Source organism: Enoplosus armatus, chromosome 7 (assembly GCF_043641665.1).
Source record: "Enoplosus armatus isolate fEnoArm2 chromosome 7, fEnoArm2.hap1, whole genome shotgun sequence".
NCBI lineage: Eukaryota > Metazoa > Chordata > Actinopteri > Centrarchiformes > Enoplosidae > Enoplosus > Enoplosus armatus.
Genome location: NC_092186.1, coordinates 15078025 through 15098146, shown reverse-complemented (window position 1 = coordinate 15098146; position 20122 = coordinate 15078025). Strand labels below are relative to the sequence as shown.

Genomic DNA, 20122 nt, shown 5'->3' with positions numbered 1-20122 from the left:
CGTTGGGCAGGCAACGACATCAACTTGCGCCGGGTGAACGTTTTCATTATCAAAACAATATGCCGCCATATTTGTGTAACTAATTCACTTACTATATAGTTTGTGTGAAAGCGGAGCAGCTAACATCGCCATGGAAACGCTCATTACCGAACAACAGTTCACCAATCTCTAGCACATTTGGTGTGGCGCAGCACATCCCACAGCCTTGTTTTGGTGCTCTAAAGCCTATCGCCAGAACAGCTTCTTCTCGACTATCTATGTTAGAAGAAGGCCATCACACCGGTGAACTGTTGTTCGGTAAGCGTCTCCATCATCATGGCCGTTTCAGTTGAAGAGGTTTCTTCGTCCCTTGTACGGGAATACCTGAGTCGAAAGGTAAGTTAGCTGACGTTAATGCTAGTTAACGGTCTCAGTGCTGCACTCATTGCTGCCCTTTACTGCAAACCGGCAACGGAGCTAGCTAGCTAGCTAGCGTTGGCCCCTGTCCAGCAATGGTAAAGAGTTTAGTTTATTCGGGTGTTGCACCGAAATCTGTGATTCGTCACATTATGTGCCACTAACGTTAGTGATGCGACTCTGAAACCACTTTCTGCTGTCACAGCTGACTTTTCATTTGTGACCCCGTGTAACTGTGAACGTTAGTATTTAGCCACCAAAACGTGGCTATGTAACTTTTTTAGCGTCAATATCGCTACAGTTCCTAGTTCTGTCAGGTTACGGAATACCATGCAACACATTGTGTTGCTGCGCAGGGACTCAAGAGGACGATTGCCTGTATGGATGAGGAGCATCCACGCACAGAGGCCAGTATCAACAACAGATCACTCTTGAGGCAGATTCTCAACATGGAGGGTCTCTATAGAAAAAACAAGGTCAGTCCTGCAGCTGGAGGTTGGCTGCTGTGCAAGTGGATAACATTAAAAACAATAAACAAAGTCTGTAGCTGATTTATCTGTCATTTCAGGTTCAGAACTCCCCCCTGAAAACATTATTGGAGATTATTGTAAAGCATCACATCAAGGGACTTAAGAATGACAAGATCACCAGCAATGACAGTGATCCCCTGCTGTCTGCTCAAACTACCTGCTCCACTGATAATTCTCCTGCAGTAACACCAACAGTGATGAATGACACAAAGACAGAGGATAGCACAACAGCTTTTGTTAATAGAAAACATATCATATCAAGGTATTTCACAAGTGACATTTTTGATACATTATTTTGTGCTGTTTTTACTTTTTGAAAATTGGTTTGAACTTCTATGGGATTTATGTCTCTCACAGGTCTGATATAGAAGAAATCTGCCCCTCTCAGCATAAACAGTCGTCATTATCGCCTGAGACAGACAGACTGTCCAGTCCTAATCAAACAGGTTTCTGGGCTTATGACTCAGAAAACCAAAAAGGGCAGCCACTGGGGGCTTCCCTCCAGGACAACGAGAGCTTCATCAGAAGAGAACCAGAAAAAAAGACTGCCGTCACAGAGAGCACCCAAAGGAGCAAAACTAATCGAATTAGACGCGGCATGATGGCTGGACCAATAGCTAGCACACCTCAGGTACTGAACCTCTGATGCACCTCTTAAAAACATGTTGATCCCATATTCGTCATATTACTCATATTTATCACATACTCTGTTCCATTACTGATGTTTTTTCTTTTAGGAATCAAACAAAAAAAGGCAGAATCGAAGGCAAGACATGGCCCAGCCGCTGCTCAGAAAAGAAGAAGAACACAGACAGCCTACGGATGGACTTTTAGTGACTGGCTTACCTCAAAAAAGCTTAGAAAGTGGCCTAACTGAAATCAGTTCAGTGCGACACAACCTACTGAAGACTAAAAAGTAATTAGCCATAAGCTGCTAATGGTAGTGTGTCTGTGGCAACGTTCTTTACAGTTTTATATTGTTGACTGTAAAGGCTGTCCTTTTACTTGCAATAAACTTTATTAGAGCTACAACGTGTCGGTCCTTAGACCTTCATCAGGTAAAACTGAGGAACAGAGAACATTGCAGACAGATATAGCCAACACCTCCTCAGGTGAATCCAATCAGGCACCACAGTCTGTATGCATTTAGCCAATACTTGAATCAGAAGGCACATCCCACCATCACATTCTTTGTTCCTCAGTTTTACCTGATGAAGGTGTAAGAACTGAAACGTATCTCTAATAAAGTAAAAGGGCAGTATGCGGGAGTTCTCTCTGCTCTAGTTTTATGTTGGAATGATTTTTCTACTGAGTTTTGTTCAAACACTTATGTACACTGTGTCTGTTTCTTAGAGTAAAGTCTTTGACCAGGCCAAATGTGGCTGATTTGGATGTATCTGAGATGGTTTTAAGTAAGTACTGTGTGTGTATAGAAAAAGACGCAGCCTCCATTGACTTTTGATTTGTTGCCTTGTATTTTTCAAAGCTGATGGTGCGTTAATCAATTTCCAGATGACATTGAGGATGATGACGATCTGCAAGAACTCTCCAAAGTGTCCTTTCAGAGAACCATCACAGAGCATGGCTATGCCGGCCACCCGATGAACCAACACACTGCCATGGTTGGTGATCTATGCCAGTATTTCTTTAGAAACGCTGGGGATAGTTTCTGCGGTTGCCTTTGATTTTCTGTTTGTTTTCTGTTTTTGTTTTTCTCCAGGAATTGAAAGCGGTTCTTCTTGGTTCCAGCCTAAATTGTTTCAGTGTTGAGTGGAGGAATCAGGGTTTCACATTCTCAGAAACGCATGACCTGAGATACGGAATTGTGCAGAAAAAGGTAGTCTTAACTGTGCCGTCCTGCTAAAATTAATTCATTCAGAAAACTGATTTATAATAATAATATGATAAATAAATAATAATTATTATAATAATGCACTGTGTGTATTTATTTTCTAGGGTGGTCCTTGTGGAGTTCTGGCATCCATCCAAGCCTTTGTTGTAAAGAAACTGCTGTTTGAAAACATCAGAAGCAGTGATACGGGCCTTCAGTACGTTATCCTTCAATGCAGAGCTTTGGCTCTTAACATTAACCTCTTTGTGCCCTATTGCAATCACTTGGATCCTTTTTACAGCCATTAATTCACATCAAGGCAGGCTTTGTAGGCACTGTTAAGTATTGACCTTTGCATTGTGGTATTAACTGTATTATTACCCCCAGACCACCTGCTTTTCTCACAAATGCCACTTTGTTCTCAGGAGGATAAGACCTTCCAACATTACCAGAAGAAAGTGTCTTGTTTTAGCTGTGTCTGAAATCCTGTGGAGGGCTGGTGAGGAAAATCAAGCCACAATTGCAATGTAAGGTCCACCTAATCCTCCACATCCAGACGTTTACCAACACACAGAACCTCATTATCAGTATTTAAGTAGGCCGAATGCATGTGAATACCTGGCTTAGATGTTGAGGGTCAGGATGGTTCAGTATGTCAATGTCATAGGAGCAACATGCACTACAGATGCTGCGATAATATCTGCTATCAGATCTCAGATTTGCCTGATAAATGTGTTGTTTCAGGTGCAGCATCTATTTAAACAGTTTGTGTACATTTTTTTACCTCTATTTTTTAAAACAGAAATTCAGGGAGAAATCATTTCACCCCAACTGGACACTACAAATCTGAAGGAGTGCTTGAAAAGGTAAATAGATGCCACTGCATACACATCTGCTGAAATCTGGGTAGTAAAGTTACACTCAAGTTGACCAAATGGAATTAAGATTTTATTTTGAATTAATAGAAAAGTGTAATAAACGACGTGTGGCTGTGTCAATACTACCAATTTGGTAAAAATTTACTTTTTACTTAAAATCTTAATTGTAGCAGTCTTGCTACTGTGTGTACTGTTGATATCTAATTTATAAGAAGGCTGTGATTTGCACTGCTGTGGATGTCTTATAACCACCTTTTGTTTTAGATAACATGTTTCACTGTGGATAACATCACGGACCTGCAGTTGCTTCTGGAGCAGCATATTGAACAGGCGAGAGACTCAATATCTACTTCCTCAGTTTAGTTTTACCTGTCAAATGTACAAAAGCCAACCTTTTTGCTCCAATCTGTCTTTTTTCCACAGTTTGAGACTGGGGTGTTAGGATGCATACTGCTGACCATATCTGCTGTTCTCTCTCGATCCATTGAAAAGTATGTCATGCCTTTTCTAGCTCTATGACTGAACAAGATGTGCAGCATAAAAATCACTTTTACGTCACCCTTATTGTGCTGTCTTTTTATTTTTTCGTTAGAGTAAGAGAGGATATGGACGTGCCCACCACCACGCTCATCGGAGCCCATGGCTACTGCACTCAGGTTTGGTCTTGATGACATTGGTTTAGGGACATAAGTGCTTTCATAGTAAATATTTATTGAAATGCTGCCTCAAAGCCATGTCAGCTCAATGAGTGAACAAGCAACTCTCCAATCAGCACCTGAAAATTCTTGTCACAGAAAAATCAAAGCAAAATGCTGTGAAGTAACACAAGTGCATGCAGGACTGAGAGTATGTTGACGGTACAACAAAAGGATCTCGGTGTAACACACAACACAGACAGTAAGCAATAATACTTACTGTTACTGCTGCATACACAAAATCTATTGTGGTTACTAAGATTGCTTCTTCATGTTTGTGTTCACCAGGAGCTGGTCAACCTGTTGCTCTGCGGCAGAGCAGTTTCTAATGTCTTTGACAATGACATGGAGTTGGACTCAGGCAATGGCAACATGACTCTACTCAAGGGAGTCAAAGGCCACTGTGACGTTGGCCTGCTGTCCTTGTTTGAACATTATAACATCTGTAAGGTGAGGGACATTGCTGGCTGACTCTCTGGTCACCCGCCACTGACAGACCAGATATTAATCAGATTCAAGTGAAAACACTAGACCTCAGGGGGCATTCTTTACTGCAATTATGGGCACATCTGTGCCGTCAGCAGCACAGATGTGCCCACAATCAAAGCAAAGAATGCTCGTAAGACTATTACAGGATTTATATGATAGTTAACAACACATACACTGCTTGAAAATGTTTACTTCAAAGTAGTTCACATAAACACATGTGAAGCAGCAGCACATTTAATTTCATTAATATCAAATGTTAATTACAGATCCATGTTATCATAAACATTCAAACCAGCAGTGGTATTTGTACTTGCGCTTGTATTGAACCATAACTATTCCATAAGCACCGTTCAATTTGGAAAGACATAAGCCAACACAAATTTTAAATCAATGATCAGCCTTTGCACTTTTAGTATGGATCCTACACACTGCTTTATAAGACCTCTGGTGAAGTGAAATGTAGCTAGTAGGTAAATGATCACATCATGGACATGTGGATGTGTTTTGATGAGGAACGTGGTGTGTTAAAGCTGATGTAAGACTCTTGCTCCCAAGAAACAGTGATTAATTGCAGATTTTCCCCTGACATTTCTAATTATTGAGTATTGAAGGTTTTATTCAATTGGAAATGAAAAAAGGCCCAAAGTTCCTTTCTAAATGACAATAAAACCTGCACTAACTTAGAGAAACCAGGTACTAAATGTAAAGTAGAGAAGAAGTAGTGCTATGAACTTTATACAAACTTTAATGACAGACTTTATACTGTAGTTTTTTTCATAATACTCTTTTCAGCAAAGACCTTGCAGAAAAGAAATGCAAAATATATTTCACATTTTTCTGCACATCATTAACATAAACGGTAAATATCAATACATGTCCAAAATGTATTATTCTAATCAAAATCCTGTTACTTTTACACCCTGTAAAACTGTGCGTCTACTTCTAAATGTACCAGGAAGCATGCATAAACAAATACCATAACAGTGATTTACTCCTCTCTCACCCTGGTAGCTGGAATTTGATGTTGCTGACAGCTCAGATTGTGTCTTTTTAATATGTTAAAATAATAAAATTCATGATGACTTAATTCCATTTAGCTGCTTCAATTTCAAAGTCCTGTTATGTAATAGACTACTTGGCTATGTTGTGTTCTACTTTCTTCTATCTAAGGTAGGAGCTTACCTGAAGACCCCCCGTTACCCCATCTGGGTGGTGTGCAGTGAAAGCCACTTCAGCGTGCTTTTCGGCCTGCAGAGGGAGCTGTTGACCAATCAGGACAATGGTCTGGAGTTTGACCTCTACTATTATGATGGACTAGCCAATCAACAGGAGGAGATCCGCCTCACTGTCTGTATGTAGCATCACGTATTACTATTTTGCTGTTGCACTAACTGTAAGTATGTTAATTGAGTGTTTGTATTTTTAGCTGTTGGCAAATCGGCCCTGAGCTGTCAAGACGTCGACACTGATCTCATTCCTCCACTGGAGCACTGTATTCGAACAAGGTAAGGACATGCACAGTAATGTCTGCAGAACCTGAAAACAGCCATAAAGTATGTTGAAGTTTATTGCTGTTAATCAAGGGGCGTTCAAATGTTTGTTTGTTTTTTAATTTTCAGGTGGAAAGATGCATTTGTCAATTGGAATGACACAGAGCCTATTCTCTGACTGATCGCATGGTTTGATGTTATTTTAATTATGGCAAGGACCATTAACCAATATATATATTTTGCATCCAATACAGATCTTTTTACACAAGTTTCCATCATATTAAGTTAAGTTAAGTTTTCTTCATACATTATCCACATATTTTAGCATTACCATTGTTTTCTCTTCATAGTGAGACACAGTGTTGTTCTGCCATTTGTTTACATGACATGATGGCCTGGATGTTATGTATCATACAATGTATGTGCAACTTGAAGGGTTCAGACCCAAACTGGGATACATCATATCAGCCATAAAGTGTCACTTCTTGCCTGCAAAATTATATTTGAATGAATGCAATTACTTTGTTTTTTGAAAGGTTTAGCAATAAGCAGATATAAAAGTTTGGAAGGAAACTCATACTTTTGTTGCTGGTAATATGTAAACACCACAGCGGCCTTTTTACATACTGATATAACAGATTGTTATTCTTTATAAATGAAATGAATGGGATATTTTAATCAAGAAAACAGTTGAAAAATGACAAAAACATCTAAGTGTTGATTTCACCATTATAACAGATCTGTATTAGTATTAGTTTTAGGTTTTGAAATGGCCAAAAATCAACTTGCCTTTCATTACATGTGCACACTTTAAATGAGATAATCTGTGAGGTTGTACTATATTTGTTTTCATTGGTTCAATATTAATTCTGATTTGTTGTAAAGAGATTAGATTAAATACATTCAGACGTGTGTGTGTGTCAAAGAGAGTGAATATTGTACTAAGTTGCTAATAACTTCCTTGATGAATTTTCACTTGTGACAGACCTCTCATCTGGAACAGAAAATAAAATCATTCAATACCTCAACTGTCTCCACACTGATGGTTGTTTTGTGTCTTTCTTGTTTCTCTCCATCACCGTGGCTCCATAAACCACTTCTGTCGTTAAGCAGAAGCATATTTGTGTACCTTTTTTCATGAAGCTACCTGTAGCTGCCATCCAAATAGAAAAAAATACTGCAATACTACAGTTGTGGAACTTACAGTTATACTGTATATTGTTGAGAAAAGATCACAAAGCCGTCCACAATAGAACATGCAGGGCTTCTGCAAACATGTTATTTTCAATTTGCACAAACAAAAATTGTATCTATTCAAAAGGAAAATAAATCCTAAATAAAACACTACAACTAGTAGAAAACAATGTATCTGTACTGACATTACAGATTACTTGATGCATGAGGGTGGTGTTAACATTGCAACTTGTGTAAATTTTATATGCTCACTGTGTCTTCAGCAAATCTGCTTTTAAAAGCTGTTGAACTGCCTGTCAAATGGAAACAAGGCACCAGTTTTCAGTAGCTATTTGTTAATATTCAGTTAAAGTGTGAATTATTGAATGATGAATAGACCAATATATAAATTACTAGAAGCAATTGTACAATTCACTTCCATAACAAATACTTTCTTTATTTGCGGCTTTGTGCATTTGAGGCATTTTTTTTTTTTAACTAATTTGATAAATTTACATTTATGTAATTCTTAAACATTTTTCCAAATAAAGAAAGCAAACTCGAAGCTAATTGTGAATTAACTCTTAACTATGTCACATGTCAGGGTGAAAAAACAGATTCAGCTGAAAGATGCCTTGCAGTTAATCAGTGTGTTTAGTATTAGCCATGGTAGGCGTCAGAGCACACACAGTGTGGGGCATGCAGAGGGGGTGGCAGGGAGACCTGTGCCAACACCTCCAGCACATGGGATCAAAGACACTGCAGCTGGCGCACAGACAGAGCTGCAGCAACTCACTTTCCATCAAACTGTCTTGTGCAACGTGGACGAGTCCATTTAGTATCATGGAAATGCAATGCGGGGGTCAACACATGTCCAAACCGTCTTGGCAACAGCACACAGTGGAACAATACAAGCTGCTTTTTGTATTAAATCTGTCAAAGACACTCATGTCCATGACATTTCCATTTTGGTGCAATGGAAATGCTAGAGAAGAGCTCACTGTGATGATGACAATTCATTCGTCTTTCAAGCGTCAAATTCCTAATGGAGGCTGTATTATCAGAATGTATATTATTGGTGACTCATGTAAGGATTTATGCACTCTACAAAAGACATTGGAAGAGCCATGAATTAATCATGAGAGATGGAGTGAATCAATGAACCCTGTATAACAATTTTACAGCCATCAAGGCTACTGCAGTCACTATAAATAAGGTGGTTTGCTTGAATGAGGCCTTGGGGTCTAAGAAATTGGATTAAAGTGTTTACTTTTGCCACAAAATTCGTCTGCAGATGGGGGGAGTTTGATATACGTCATACGGAGCCATGTTTAGGTTTTAGGTAATATGCTAGTCATAATCTTCCCTGAGTAGTTGCCACGTGAAATATTTTAGTAAGTGCCAAAGGGCTAATCAAATTACAAATGTGTGAATGATTTCAATGTCAATTAAAGACAAGAATCGGGACAATGCAGCTACTTGGAGAGCTGGTATCAACTCAGAACTGCGATTTGCTTAATAGTTTCAAAGTGTGCTGCAAGACTGGTGTTAGTCCAAATCAAGTCCTGCTTCAAAGAACACAACAGTGCAGCTGGAGGTGACTAGCCCGTAGTTAAAACATTAAGGTATTTCTTCTCTCTGCTGCTGAGCTTTGGTGCAGCAGGGTGCAGTCTGACAGGAAGGAAATGGCCCGGCTTTGGTCTCTATTTACTATTTATCGCACCAGCATTTCTCAGAGGTATCAGAGGAGGGATTTGGTGCTTGTGTGTAATTGTGTTAGAGCCCTCCCACATGCTGTCCCCAATGCATCTTCTGTCTCCTCTCCTAATCTGTGCTGTTTGTCTCCAGATAAGTGATATCCTCCTCAGATTAGGATCCGGTGTCCCTGCCCTGCCCACCCGGAGGGAAAGGGATCCCCTGTGCATCCCCATGAGGTGCAGGCTTTATTTTTAGCTGCCTAATCCTTTTATAGCTCCGGCAGAAAACATCACCCCTTTCCATTAATTGTCCCAGGTAATCATGACACAATATGCCAGAGAGAAGGAACTTAGTTTTGCAGGTTTGACAATATTAAGTAATTTGATGGAGCATACATTCCTTAGCTGGACTCTCCTGCTCCTGAAGAATCTGTGGTTTGTGGAAGACATGCAATCGTCCATTTTATAGCCACTTCAGGCATCTCATATCAAATTAGAAACACATTGCATGTATTGAGATCACAATCACACTGATAGGATCCGTACATCCAAAGAAAACACATCCTTTCAATGCAATTTCAGTGCACAACCTTTTGAACTGACGGCTTCTGTGGATGATTTTTTAATGATCTCACAACAAGCCAAACTTTGTTGAATAATGTATGATTCATTGTAACAAACTGTTCCTGCTGAGTCTGTAGAGACATGCTGGCGTGAGAACTGAGCTGTTGTAATCTTTGGCTTAGCGTATGTTTTCTTCAGAACCATGTCTATCAGCATCCCTACGTGTGCATGGCTCGATATTTATTTCACTACCCTAATAAAAACAGCAGACAATCACTGTAACTATTCCCCAGGCACACATCTCAGTACACGATGATACAACATGACAAGAAGAAGAATGTTGCATCCTGTTTGTTTTGTCAGGACTTTGTAGCACTTTGCTACAGTAAGGGTAGGTAATTTAAACCTCCCAAGACGAGTTTCATTAAATGGCAGCTCTGATGCCTTTATCTACAATTAGAAAGTCACTGTGAGGAAATCACAGCTTTGCTTGTTTTAATGCTCATACACAGTGTTTGCTGTTTTCCATTTACGAAGCTTACAGCAAACAAGCAGGATTCTTTGAGAGAAATAAACACTTTTCTTGTCTGGCACGAAGACCTGGACCTAACTGTATCTTCGCTGTGTGTCAGATTTCAGCCAGTTTACTCAAACATGTAACAAGCGGGCTGAGGCTTCAAGCCCGTAATATCAGACACACTTCATTCATTGGATTATGATGATCGGGAACGAGTTTGTTTGAAAGAATAGCTGCTTAAACTGCATTTATCAACTGTACATGAAAATTTTGCCAAAGCAATTTGCCAAGCTTTCCAAAAGGCAATAAAACTTGAAGGAGATAAAACTAGGATTATCAATGTACATTAAAATACAGCTACAGTTAGATAATCTCCATAGCAAACTGCAAACATGTATAATGCCTTGCACATGTGATTACTTAAGGAGTTTGCTAAGCTTTTGCTGGTCTTATCCAAAGTATATTTGGTTCTGTTGAGCTTGAATTGCTCAACATCCTGTTGAGTCCAAGATATCTGACAGCTATGATTGAGTGTGCAATTGCCAGAGACAAACACAAAAACCTGCCAGACATTTTGCAACAAACTCCAGTTAGAGGAGGGAATTCAATAATGGTAACACCTGCGCAGATGAGCAGGGACAGAGGAGACTGCACCAGTAAGGTGCTGACAAATGAACCAGAAATGTTTGAGTCAGAGAGAGAGAAGAAAAAAGTATTCCCACTGCAGCAAGTACGTAATGAAATCCAGTTGTGTTCAGTGCTGAAATGACATGAGGACAAGACTGGGATGAATGTTGTGTTGTCATTCAAAGGCTGCACACACTTTGCATTTTTTCCAGTAATAAGTAGTCCAATCCCTTGAGCCTGATTTGCTGTCACACCCATCACACCGCCTGCCTCTGCAGGGCTGATCCAACTCTGAATCCTCTTCATATTTTCCCTCATTCCCATCATCTCAAATAATGTCAAAATATGCTGTGCTTCAATATTCTTTATTGTTCAATGCTGCAGTGCATTATCACCAGTGTCATTCCACACGTTCTCATTGTCAGCAATCACTCAAGTGCCAAATAAAATGTAATGAAGACAACGACGGAGCATGACAAATCTTTCAGACCAATACTGGAAGAGGAATTCATATATAATGAAGAAAAAAAAAGAGAAAAGCTTCCTGTCAATAGATATAACTTTTATAACCAAAATAATCGGACTTTGAATGTGAAATTATTATATACATACCCTTTCAATAAATAGGTGTATTTAATATTAAATTAATGTTTCCTTACAAATATATGGTACATACAGGTAAATAAAAAGCAAACCCATTGAAAATCAACCAACAATGTCCATCAGCATTTTCAGTAATGACAACAAAGAACAACAAAAATAGAAACACTATAAAAACAACAATGTTCATATGACTGCTGTGGATTTGAAGGCACTTCCTTGGCAACACATTGATCTCTCTTCCATTATTTGGGGACCTGAAATTAGATAATAAAAAAAATGATTAGAGTTAAACATCTTCAGTTCCTGCATGCTGTAAAGCTGTATTTTAGAGAACATGTCTTCTGTCCAGTATTGGGGAAGACAAATCTTGACATCTCGGCCTTTCTGAGGAAGTCGTGTTGTCAGCTTCTAATGAGGGTCATTACTGGCCTGCCATTACTGGCATTCCTCGATGTTATGTCTAAGCTCATTCAAAAATGATCAAGATGACTAAATAATGAATCACTTAATAGGCTACACCTTCAAAATGTGATATACATTTGTCAGATTTCTCAGAACAGTGCAGACAGGATCTTATTATCTGATCCACTTGAGAAACTGAATACCTGAAGATGTGTCAGCCTCTTCAATTTGATAATCACCAGAAGTCCTATACCACGAAAAACTAAATGAACTGAAATGGCCACTCTCTGGCGGCAATCACTCACCAGCTAGACCTAATTGCTTATTCACTGAGAGCACATGCTTTTACCAATGTTGGATTTAGGACTAGACGGCAGTGAACGCATCAGACCTTCTGTCATCGAAGATCACCTTAACAAAGGGATGACTATGACTGTGTCCAAAATTACTCCACTGACGGTAGTCTGAGTCCTACCTTTGTCTTGAGAATGGCTATGTTTAGGTTTAGTGTGTTTAAGGTTAGCTTAAGAAGCATGTAGAAGTGTTTCTAGCAATAACAACTCATTTATAAGAAGACCACCCTGATTTGTTCATCTAGTTTCTTAATTTTCCGTTAGACTGTGCATTACTTATGTGAAAATGTTGTGTTTTAAATCCACCTACAAATATGTATAATGTTTATATAAAGATCTGCAGGAGTGTTGCTTATTTGATCAAAAGATGGCCCGGCATTGTGAGTGACTTCTCACTAGAAGACATTTCTAATGCAATTTTTCAAAACCCTGGTACAGTGGAGCCAGGACAAGACATTTACTAAATATGTATTTAATACTTATATACATATTTATTGTATAAAGACACTATTAACATTGACAGAACACCCATTCAGGAATGACAACAGCCTTACCAAGAGCTGGGGTTATACAGTTGATATAGATAGAGTTGATTAATCAATTAGTCAATCAACAAAAAATAAAAAATAAATTGATTAATCATTGAAGACATTTTTTGGGGAAAATATGCTCAACAGTCTCTGGTTCCAGCTTCTCCAATGTGAGGATGTTCTGCTTTTCTCTGTTTTATATCATTTCAAACTGAACATCTTTGAGTTTTGAGCTGTTGGTCAGACTAAACAAGACATCTGAAGACTCCATCTGTGATCGAAACTGTGATCAAAACTTTTCACCATTTTCTGAAATTTTACAGACTAAACGATTAATCCTAAAAACAATCAACAGCAGTGATGCTGGAGACAGTCAATCACTCACATTTGTTTTGGTTATGTATAAAAATACAAACATTCTGGGACGGGTTATTCAGATTCTCAAGGAGATTTTATGCTATGAGATTCCCAGGGACCCCTGGATTGTGGCACCTGGGACTGATACCCGGTGACATAATTCAAAAGGACATCTATCTCTTCAAAATCCTGATACTTGCATGTATTATGCAAGTCATCACAAGGAGCTGGTTGAAATGTGACCCTCCAAGACCAGGACAGTGGCTGGACATCATACAGTAAATACACTCCATGGAAAAACTGACTCATTATCTAAGGACTAAAGCAGGGACCCATGGACGATGCTGGGATGGACTGCATACAATGTTCTAAATGTTCTGGTCTGAAAAGGATGGATCAAAGGTTGTAAAGAGAGAGTAGCGCGCCCCCTTTTATATTTAGGTTTATACTTGTTGTTTTGTTGTGGATTTTGTTCAGTGTAATGTAACTGAAAAACAAATAACTAAAAAGTAAAAATAAATAAATAATCAACAGCGTAATCCATGATCAAATTAATCATTAGTTGCAGCCCTAAACAGTTACCATGGTTACGTTTGCACACCATGCAAACTATTACTCATAGGGCATTTTGTCCAGGAAGAGGAACAGCAGTATTTAACTGAGCATACATTATTGCACTAAACAACATATAACATAAACAATATACATAAATTATCGAGAGTGACATACAAGTAGTATCACTGAAAGGTTCTTCCCAAATTCTTAGATGTACCATGATGTTCTTGCAGCCGGATGCAGGAGACACTGGGGCTACAGTTTCTGACCACATTGCGTGCTCATTTGCCACATTTGCTCAAAAAGATTTATTTAAATGTTGAAATAGATTTGTGTGCAACTTCAGCCAACCAGCCCTAACCTTAAAAAACTGTTAAATTAAGATTAAATACATAAGAGACAAGAAAGTATTTCAGCGTGTCCAACACCAAGAAACACTATATTCTTAAAGCATACAAATGTTGAACAGATGCACTACAGATGTGTTTCTGATTATATGAGCATCAGTTTTCTTTAGTTTCACATCAGACACATTTGAATAAATCTGACCACAAGAAACAAACAAATTCCTCCATGTCACACTGAGAGAAAGTGATGTGAATTAATACACACAAAACTAATATATATCTTAGTTAACTATCTTTACTTTGGCCCATTAAAGGATGTTGACAACAGTAATCGTGTACACACAACAGAACGAACCCCAAACAAGAAGAGCAAAAACGCTTTTACTCACATGCAGTATCTACGATTGCATGCAGAGTGGACTCATTGCTAATCGTGTTAGCAATCTTGCACATCTTTTGTAATCTGAAAAAACAGAAAAAGGTCATGAACATGTTAACATCATATCAACCTTGTAATTGAAGCTCCAAAATATAATTTTCCTCTCTAAATAGCTGGATTCTTGAACATTGGAACCACATGACAGGAAAACAAACTTTTAAAGTTTTAAATTCTGTTATAAACTGTAATACAGGCATTTTCAACTCTGCACATGCCCCAGTGTTTTAAAAGTACTCATGTACTGCAGGTCCTTTAACCACAGCATGTATTAAATAGTACTCAAAATATAATAGTGTCAATCAAAGTGAAAGAAAAAAATGTTCATATCAGTAAAAAAGACACAAGAGGCAGTACTGACGTCAGAGGTGTCGCAATATGCTAATTCCTGACGGAGTATTTAAAGTTGTAATGTTCCTTTAACAGAGCAGCTCGGCATTTAAAGTACACAATCGCTCATGTTTTCTAATATCATCATCAGGAACACTAGCATGAGAAATTAACCGTAAATGTTGCAGTCAACAATACTCTGCGTCATCCCAATCCAACAGACTGATTATGACCCAGTTGCCATCTGTATTTGTCTCCCTGTCTGGCTTAAACTAAACTACCGACTGTATATCACAACAGGATTTATTCGTGGCTTAAAGTCTGACTTGATGCTCACTTGACAGCATCACAGATGCAAAAGGCAGCACAGAGAGGCGTCTTTCTCTTATTCACTCTGTCCACAACAAAGGAAAGCCTAACTAGTCCATCTGCGACAAGGAGCATCGTCTGCAATCATTCTCCGTTGTCTGCTTGACGTCATCACCTTAAAGGGAAGGATTGATCCTTCAGTTTGCAAATTGTGGTTATAGCTTTGGGTGCTTCTACTGTATATCAGGGGTTCAGGACCCTTCAAGGGGTCGCAGAATAAATCTAAGCTGATTAACAAGGTTGAGAAAAAGGAAATAAACATTATTTTGCTAATCTTTGATTTTTTATTATGAAATACTTAAAATCTATTCAAATTAAACAATCTGAGAAAGGAACATCATTCTTTGGTTTAACTGCGTGCAAATCACAGAAATATATATATATATATATATATATATGAAATATAAAATAATGCTCTATACATTATTTTGCCATTGATCCATTATCCATATCCATTTAAAAGAGGCATTTATATGAAGTTTGTTTTATTCAGTTTATTTATATGAAGTTACAGCTTGTCAGACCCTGCACAGAATTGGAACCAGCCATGTTCACATAAACTAAAACTCTGCAAATCTCAATGCTTCTCCATGATTGAAGGCTATGTTAAAGCCTGAATTGTAAGTATTTCTCTATAGTATTCATGACTAAATGTTTAACAATCAAAGTTAACTTTATTAGTTTAACACTCTGCTTCATTGGGACTGTGTGGGTGTGGTGTGATCAGGTTTGATTGATGTGGCAACTGTTCCAACTTTGGCAAATTGTTTGTTCATGTGGGAACAAATCACTCACAGCGAGAAGCTGATTGAAAACATAGACTTTCGGGGGGCTTAAAAGTGTAGTAATACTTGTGAAGATAAAGGATGGCAAAACAGACATTGAGCACATTGTAAAAAGAGCAACATGAGAGGAAAAAGGCATACGTACATGCTGGTCTTGAGCAATCCCTTGTGTTGTGATAAAGTCTATGAAAGTGTGTTCTGCACTCCGACGAGAACTTGACTGGTCCTGCTTAATGGAAAAGGTCTTATCAGGCAAAATGAAAAAGATTTCAAGGAAAAAAGACAAATCACACAGTGAAAGTGAACAGCGCTCTATCACAGACATGGTTAAAGAGTCAAGGTTCAACTGGACTTAGTGAACAGAGGAACTGAGTCTTTAATTATAATCACCTTTTATACTTTTTCACACCAATAATGAAGTCTACTCATAGGTCCTGAGACAAATAATCAGCTTAACCTCATACTGCCTTCAACTTAATTCTGTCGGCTTCAGACCATGTGCTATTTCTCTGCACTGCTGCCCTACAGCTAAGCCAGGCAACCCTCTTCTGACCCACAGCAGTGCCAGTGTTCACGAAGCTTTCTATGACTTACTGTATGTTGGCTTACAGGAATGAATTTTCTCAAAAAGGGGCAAACTGAGAATTTCCAGCCAAAAGTTGCATGGGAAAAGTGCCAACTATGCTCTGAAAGATGTTTCCAGATAAAACAGTTTTGCAATGTTTGGAAAGAACAGCAGATGCAAGTGCAATCAAGGGTGAAACTTTGCACTCATGATGCTGTCTTTGACGGCAATTTTCTTACCTGTGAAATGCTGAATGAATTTGCCCTTCATGTTTACATCTCTAGGAACAATTTCTGGAAAAGAAAATCACTGTTAGCTTGTCAATCATTTTATAACAACTGAGCATTTGCCAAAGGTTACACAGTGATCATGCAGGAAATGTCTCAATATCACCACTTTAAGGTAAAAATATATGAAGCTGCATGATTATTATTCATGATTAATATCCTTGATAATTTTGGTTATTACAATTATTTTACTGCACTCTGTAATTAATTAATCTATACCTTACCATTATTCTCTATGGAGATCTGGTGTATGGGGGCATTTCATAAGGTCTAGATAGGATTAAGGGCATCAAGTACCCCCCTTTCTACTCAATGCCCATGCAGGCAACACATGCAGGTGCCTGATAACACATTAGCCACGCTAACAGGCTAAAGAGATTATTGTATTGGAGTTTAATGCTCATCAGAATAAGTCCATACTAGTAGTTACTGGGCTAACATTGCATTAGCCCCCAGGCCCAGGAACATGCAATACTGTAACTGCATGTAACTGCAGGGGGAGGATGAATTAGGATGATGATTTAGATGCATTTAAATACAAGTCCAGATATAGTGTAGTAAAGCCAAAACAAACCACTCTATCCACACTAATTAAAAGGATAAAACACACCATGTTTTACTATTCTAAAAAGAGTAATGGACATGTAAGAGCCAACTGTGCCATCAAGCCAAAACCCAGATGTGATGAGTGAAAATGGCTGCCTGCATTACACAAAGTCAGCTACTATGGTTTGTACTGTACCTGTGTACTGTATTTCCTGGGCATTAATAAATACATGTCAACAAGAATAAAATACAAAAAACTGAAGCTGCCAGTCTATTTCTTGTGCCATACATATGAAAAGAGAAACCGTAACAGATAAAACAGCTTGTGAAATAAACGTGTTCCCTTATATCATGTCTGTCGTACCATAGCTGTCACTCTGATGACACAGCTGTGGCTTTTGAGGAATACATGGAGACAACTAGAGGGTGAACACATCAGTGGGTTTACAGATGTTTCTCCTTCCTCCTCATTGTGTTCAAAACATCTATCCTTGCGTGACCATGGATCTTTGGTAGTGTCACACGCACCAGTTGCTAATATGCTGCTTTTAATATCCTCAAAAGATAAATTCCATCCAGTCAGTGGTCTGAGAAAGGTACTTTTCCAATTGCATAAGCTGGGGCCAAGACTTTGAGCTTTATGGTGCCTGTGCAATGTCTCTAAAACATGATCTAATTGATAGTGAAGGTAGGGAGAATCTGAAATTGCAGATAAACAACACATTTTATTCCCACTGCACATACCAATGAGGCACAGGCATAGACTACAGTCCAAGTTAACTTTGCCTGTCGCACCAATAAAAAACAGTTACTGTACATTAAATCATTTTCTGGGTACATTTTCTTCATTACAGTCTGACTTGGAGAAACTTGCTGTCTTGGATCGCAGATAATTGAAGAGATATGTATCAAAGATTGAATTAAATGGCTTAATTCCAGCCTGGACATATTGCTTTATTTAAGCCAGTAAAGGCAGAGCTGCAACATGCACATTATCACTTGACAGAGACCTCAGAAAAAGCTCAACATCTGTTTAAATTCAATTTGTTTAGGTAAGATTAAGAAACACAAATCAGTAACGTGGCCTGGACTGTTTTATACAGATAAATGAAATGCAGTCTTTATATAGTCACCTCGTTCCATAATTACAGTCAAACAGAGTGTTTGAGTAACAGTGACTTTGATGTGGCGCTGTAAATTACATGAATGTGACACAGCACAGCCAATGCTATTCTTCTTCAGAGATTTCTCTGCTCTGTCTGATATGTCTTGTGGAGACGCTCCCGATTGGAGATGCTTTCTGGCACGTCATAGTGTGTTTGTGTGCGTGCAGGGTGGTCATCGTTCATGTTTAAGATTCCACAATGAATCATACTGAATGAATCATTCACAAGTTTGGCATGACGATGCTCCTCCTACATGAATTCATCGTACCTATCCACGTCTCCGTCTGTCAATCAATCAAAGTTTGAATGAGGGAGCAACACTGTTTGTCCAAGGCATGAGGTGAAAAGCTCTCTCTCTTCTTCTCTTAGAAAGAAGAACACCAAGTTGATAAATGTGATATAACCCTTTTGTCCATGCATTATATAGCCACTTTAAATTGAGTTGAGGACAGAAAGATCTGGACACTGTACCCTGTCTGTTAAGCATACTGTTACCTTTCATGAACAGGCAAACCTAATTTCTTTTCCATACATCTTGAATTAACATGTATACACCAAGTTCCATTCAGTTAAACTAAATAAGGTGTACAGCACAGACCAGACCAATGACAGCTGTCTCCCACAGTAAAATGGGGATTATGCTTTCATCATCAGGACCTAAAAATAAATCTTATCAGCTTACCTATGAGTCTACTGTTATCCAGCCTAGGAACATAGAAAGGCTTTTCACGGGAGGAGAACTTCATGTCTTGGGCTGAAGTGAAGAGTCCACTGCTACAGCGCCTGGAGACGGGTTTGTCTCGTTGCTGGCTGTCTCTGATAACCTGTAAGATTAGATCCAACAGGGTCCTTCTTTCTTTCTGCTTGACATCCTTGCTGTCCATACACTGGCCCGAGGTGATGAGCAGAAAGAAGATAGTCAACAGTATGTGCCATTTCCTCTCCACCTGCATGACTTCACTGTCTGAAAACATAAGTAAATAAGTTTTGTCACACAGGGGTTACATGGTTTCTAGTCATTCAACTATTTTTGTGATTCTAACAACCAAAAAGATAGAAGTACACTTTGCATCATGCTTAACTCCAACAGATGTATCAGCATTGCTTGCCATTTGAGACCCTTCACATTCCCAAAATGACTCAAAAACAATTGCGTCAGAGGTAACATGCATAGCCTCTAAAAGTGGAATTAATTGTCAGAAATGTTCTGGTGCAATCCACTTTACGCAGCAGTCGCATTTCTTCTAGTTTAATACAAGGGTAAAACATATGTAGTCAATCTAACTTTAGACTTACTAGTTTAGGAGTTAAAGATGCTTATGTCCTGGAGAGTGGACACAGTTGTTTTCAGCAAATTCTTCCAGGCGTTGTCTGTGGTCCCGACAGGAGAGAGAGAGAACAGCCAGTAGATTGTGCTCACCGCCGTCTTTCTTGAAATAATGCGTCTCTATTTATACGAGGAGCCACCTTCTTGAAGGTAATACAATCGATTTCGAGTGGGTGGTAAAGAAATGTTGACATCTTTGGTGCAATTTCTTCCAGTGGCATTCGCTCACTTTGGCATGCGCCCCTCCTTTACGCACCAAAACATCACTACTTGTAGC

General features: G+C 38.8%; 2 protein-coding genes across 2 annotated transcripts; one reads left to right on the top strand and one right to left on the bottom strand.

The window, feature by feature from the left end:
• The first annotated feature begins 315 nt into the window (after positions 1–315).
• Positions 316–6558, top strand: mindy4 (MINDY lysine 48 deubiquitinase 4). Its single transcript, XM_070909370.1, has 18 exons — positions 316–375; positions 753–872; positions 965–1188; positions 1284–1557; positions 1664–1842; positions 2280–2338; positions 2439–2548; positions 2647–2763; positions 2883–2974; positions 3183–3284; positions 3560–3623; positions 3900–3965; positions 4059–4126; positions 4228–4291; positions 4619–4780; positions 5990–6170; positions 6246–6324; positions 6439–6558. Exons 1-18 carry the CDS (start codon positions 316–318, stop codon positions 6485–6487), a joined length of 2070 nt encoding a protein of 689 aa, XP_070765471.1. The 3' UTR covers positions 6488–6558.
• A 5054-nt stretch (positions 6559–11612) lies between these two features.
• Positions 11613–19471, bottom strand: alkal1 (ALK and LTK ligand 1). The gene is made up of 5 exons (XM_070909617.1): positions 19201–19471; positions 16759–16812; positions 16100–16183; positions 14424–14497; positions 11613–11744 (listed from the first exon to the last, which is right to left on the bottom strand). Exons 1-4 carry the CDS (start codon positions 19469–19471, stop codon positions 14433–14435), a joined length of 474 nt encoding a protein of 157 aa, XP_070765718.1. The 3' UTR covers positions 11613–11744; positions 14424–14432.
• Positions 19472–20122: the final 651 nt, after the last annotated feature.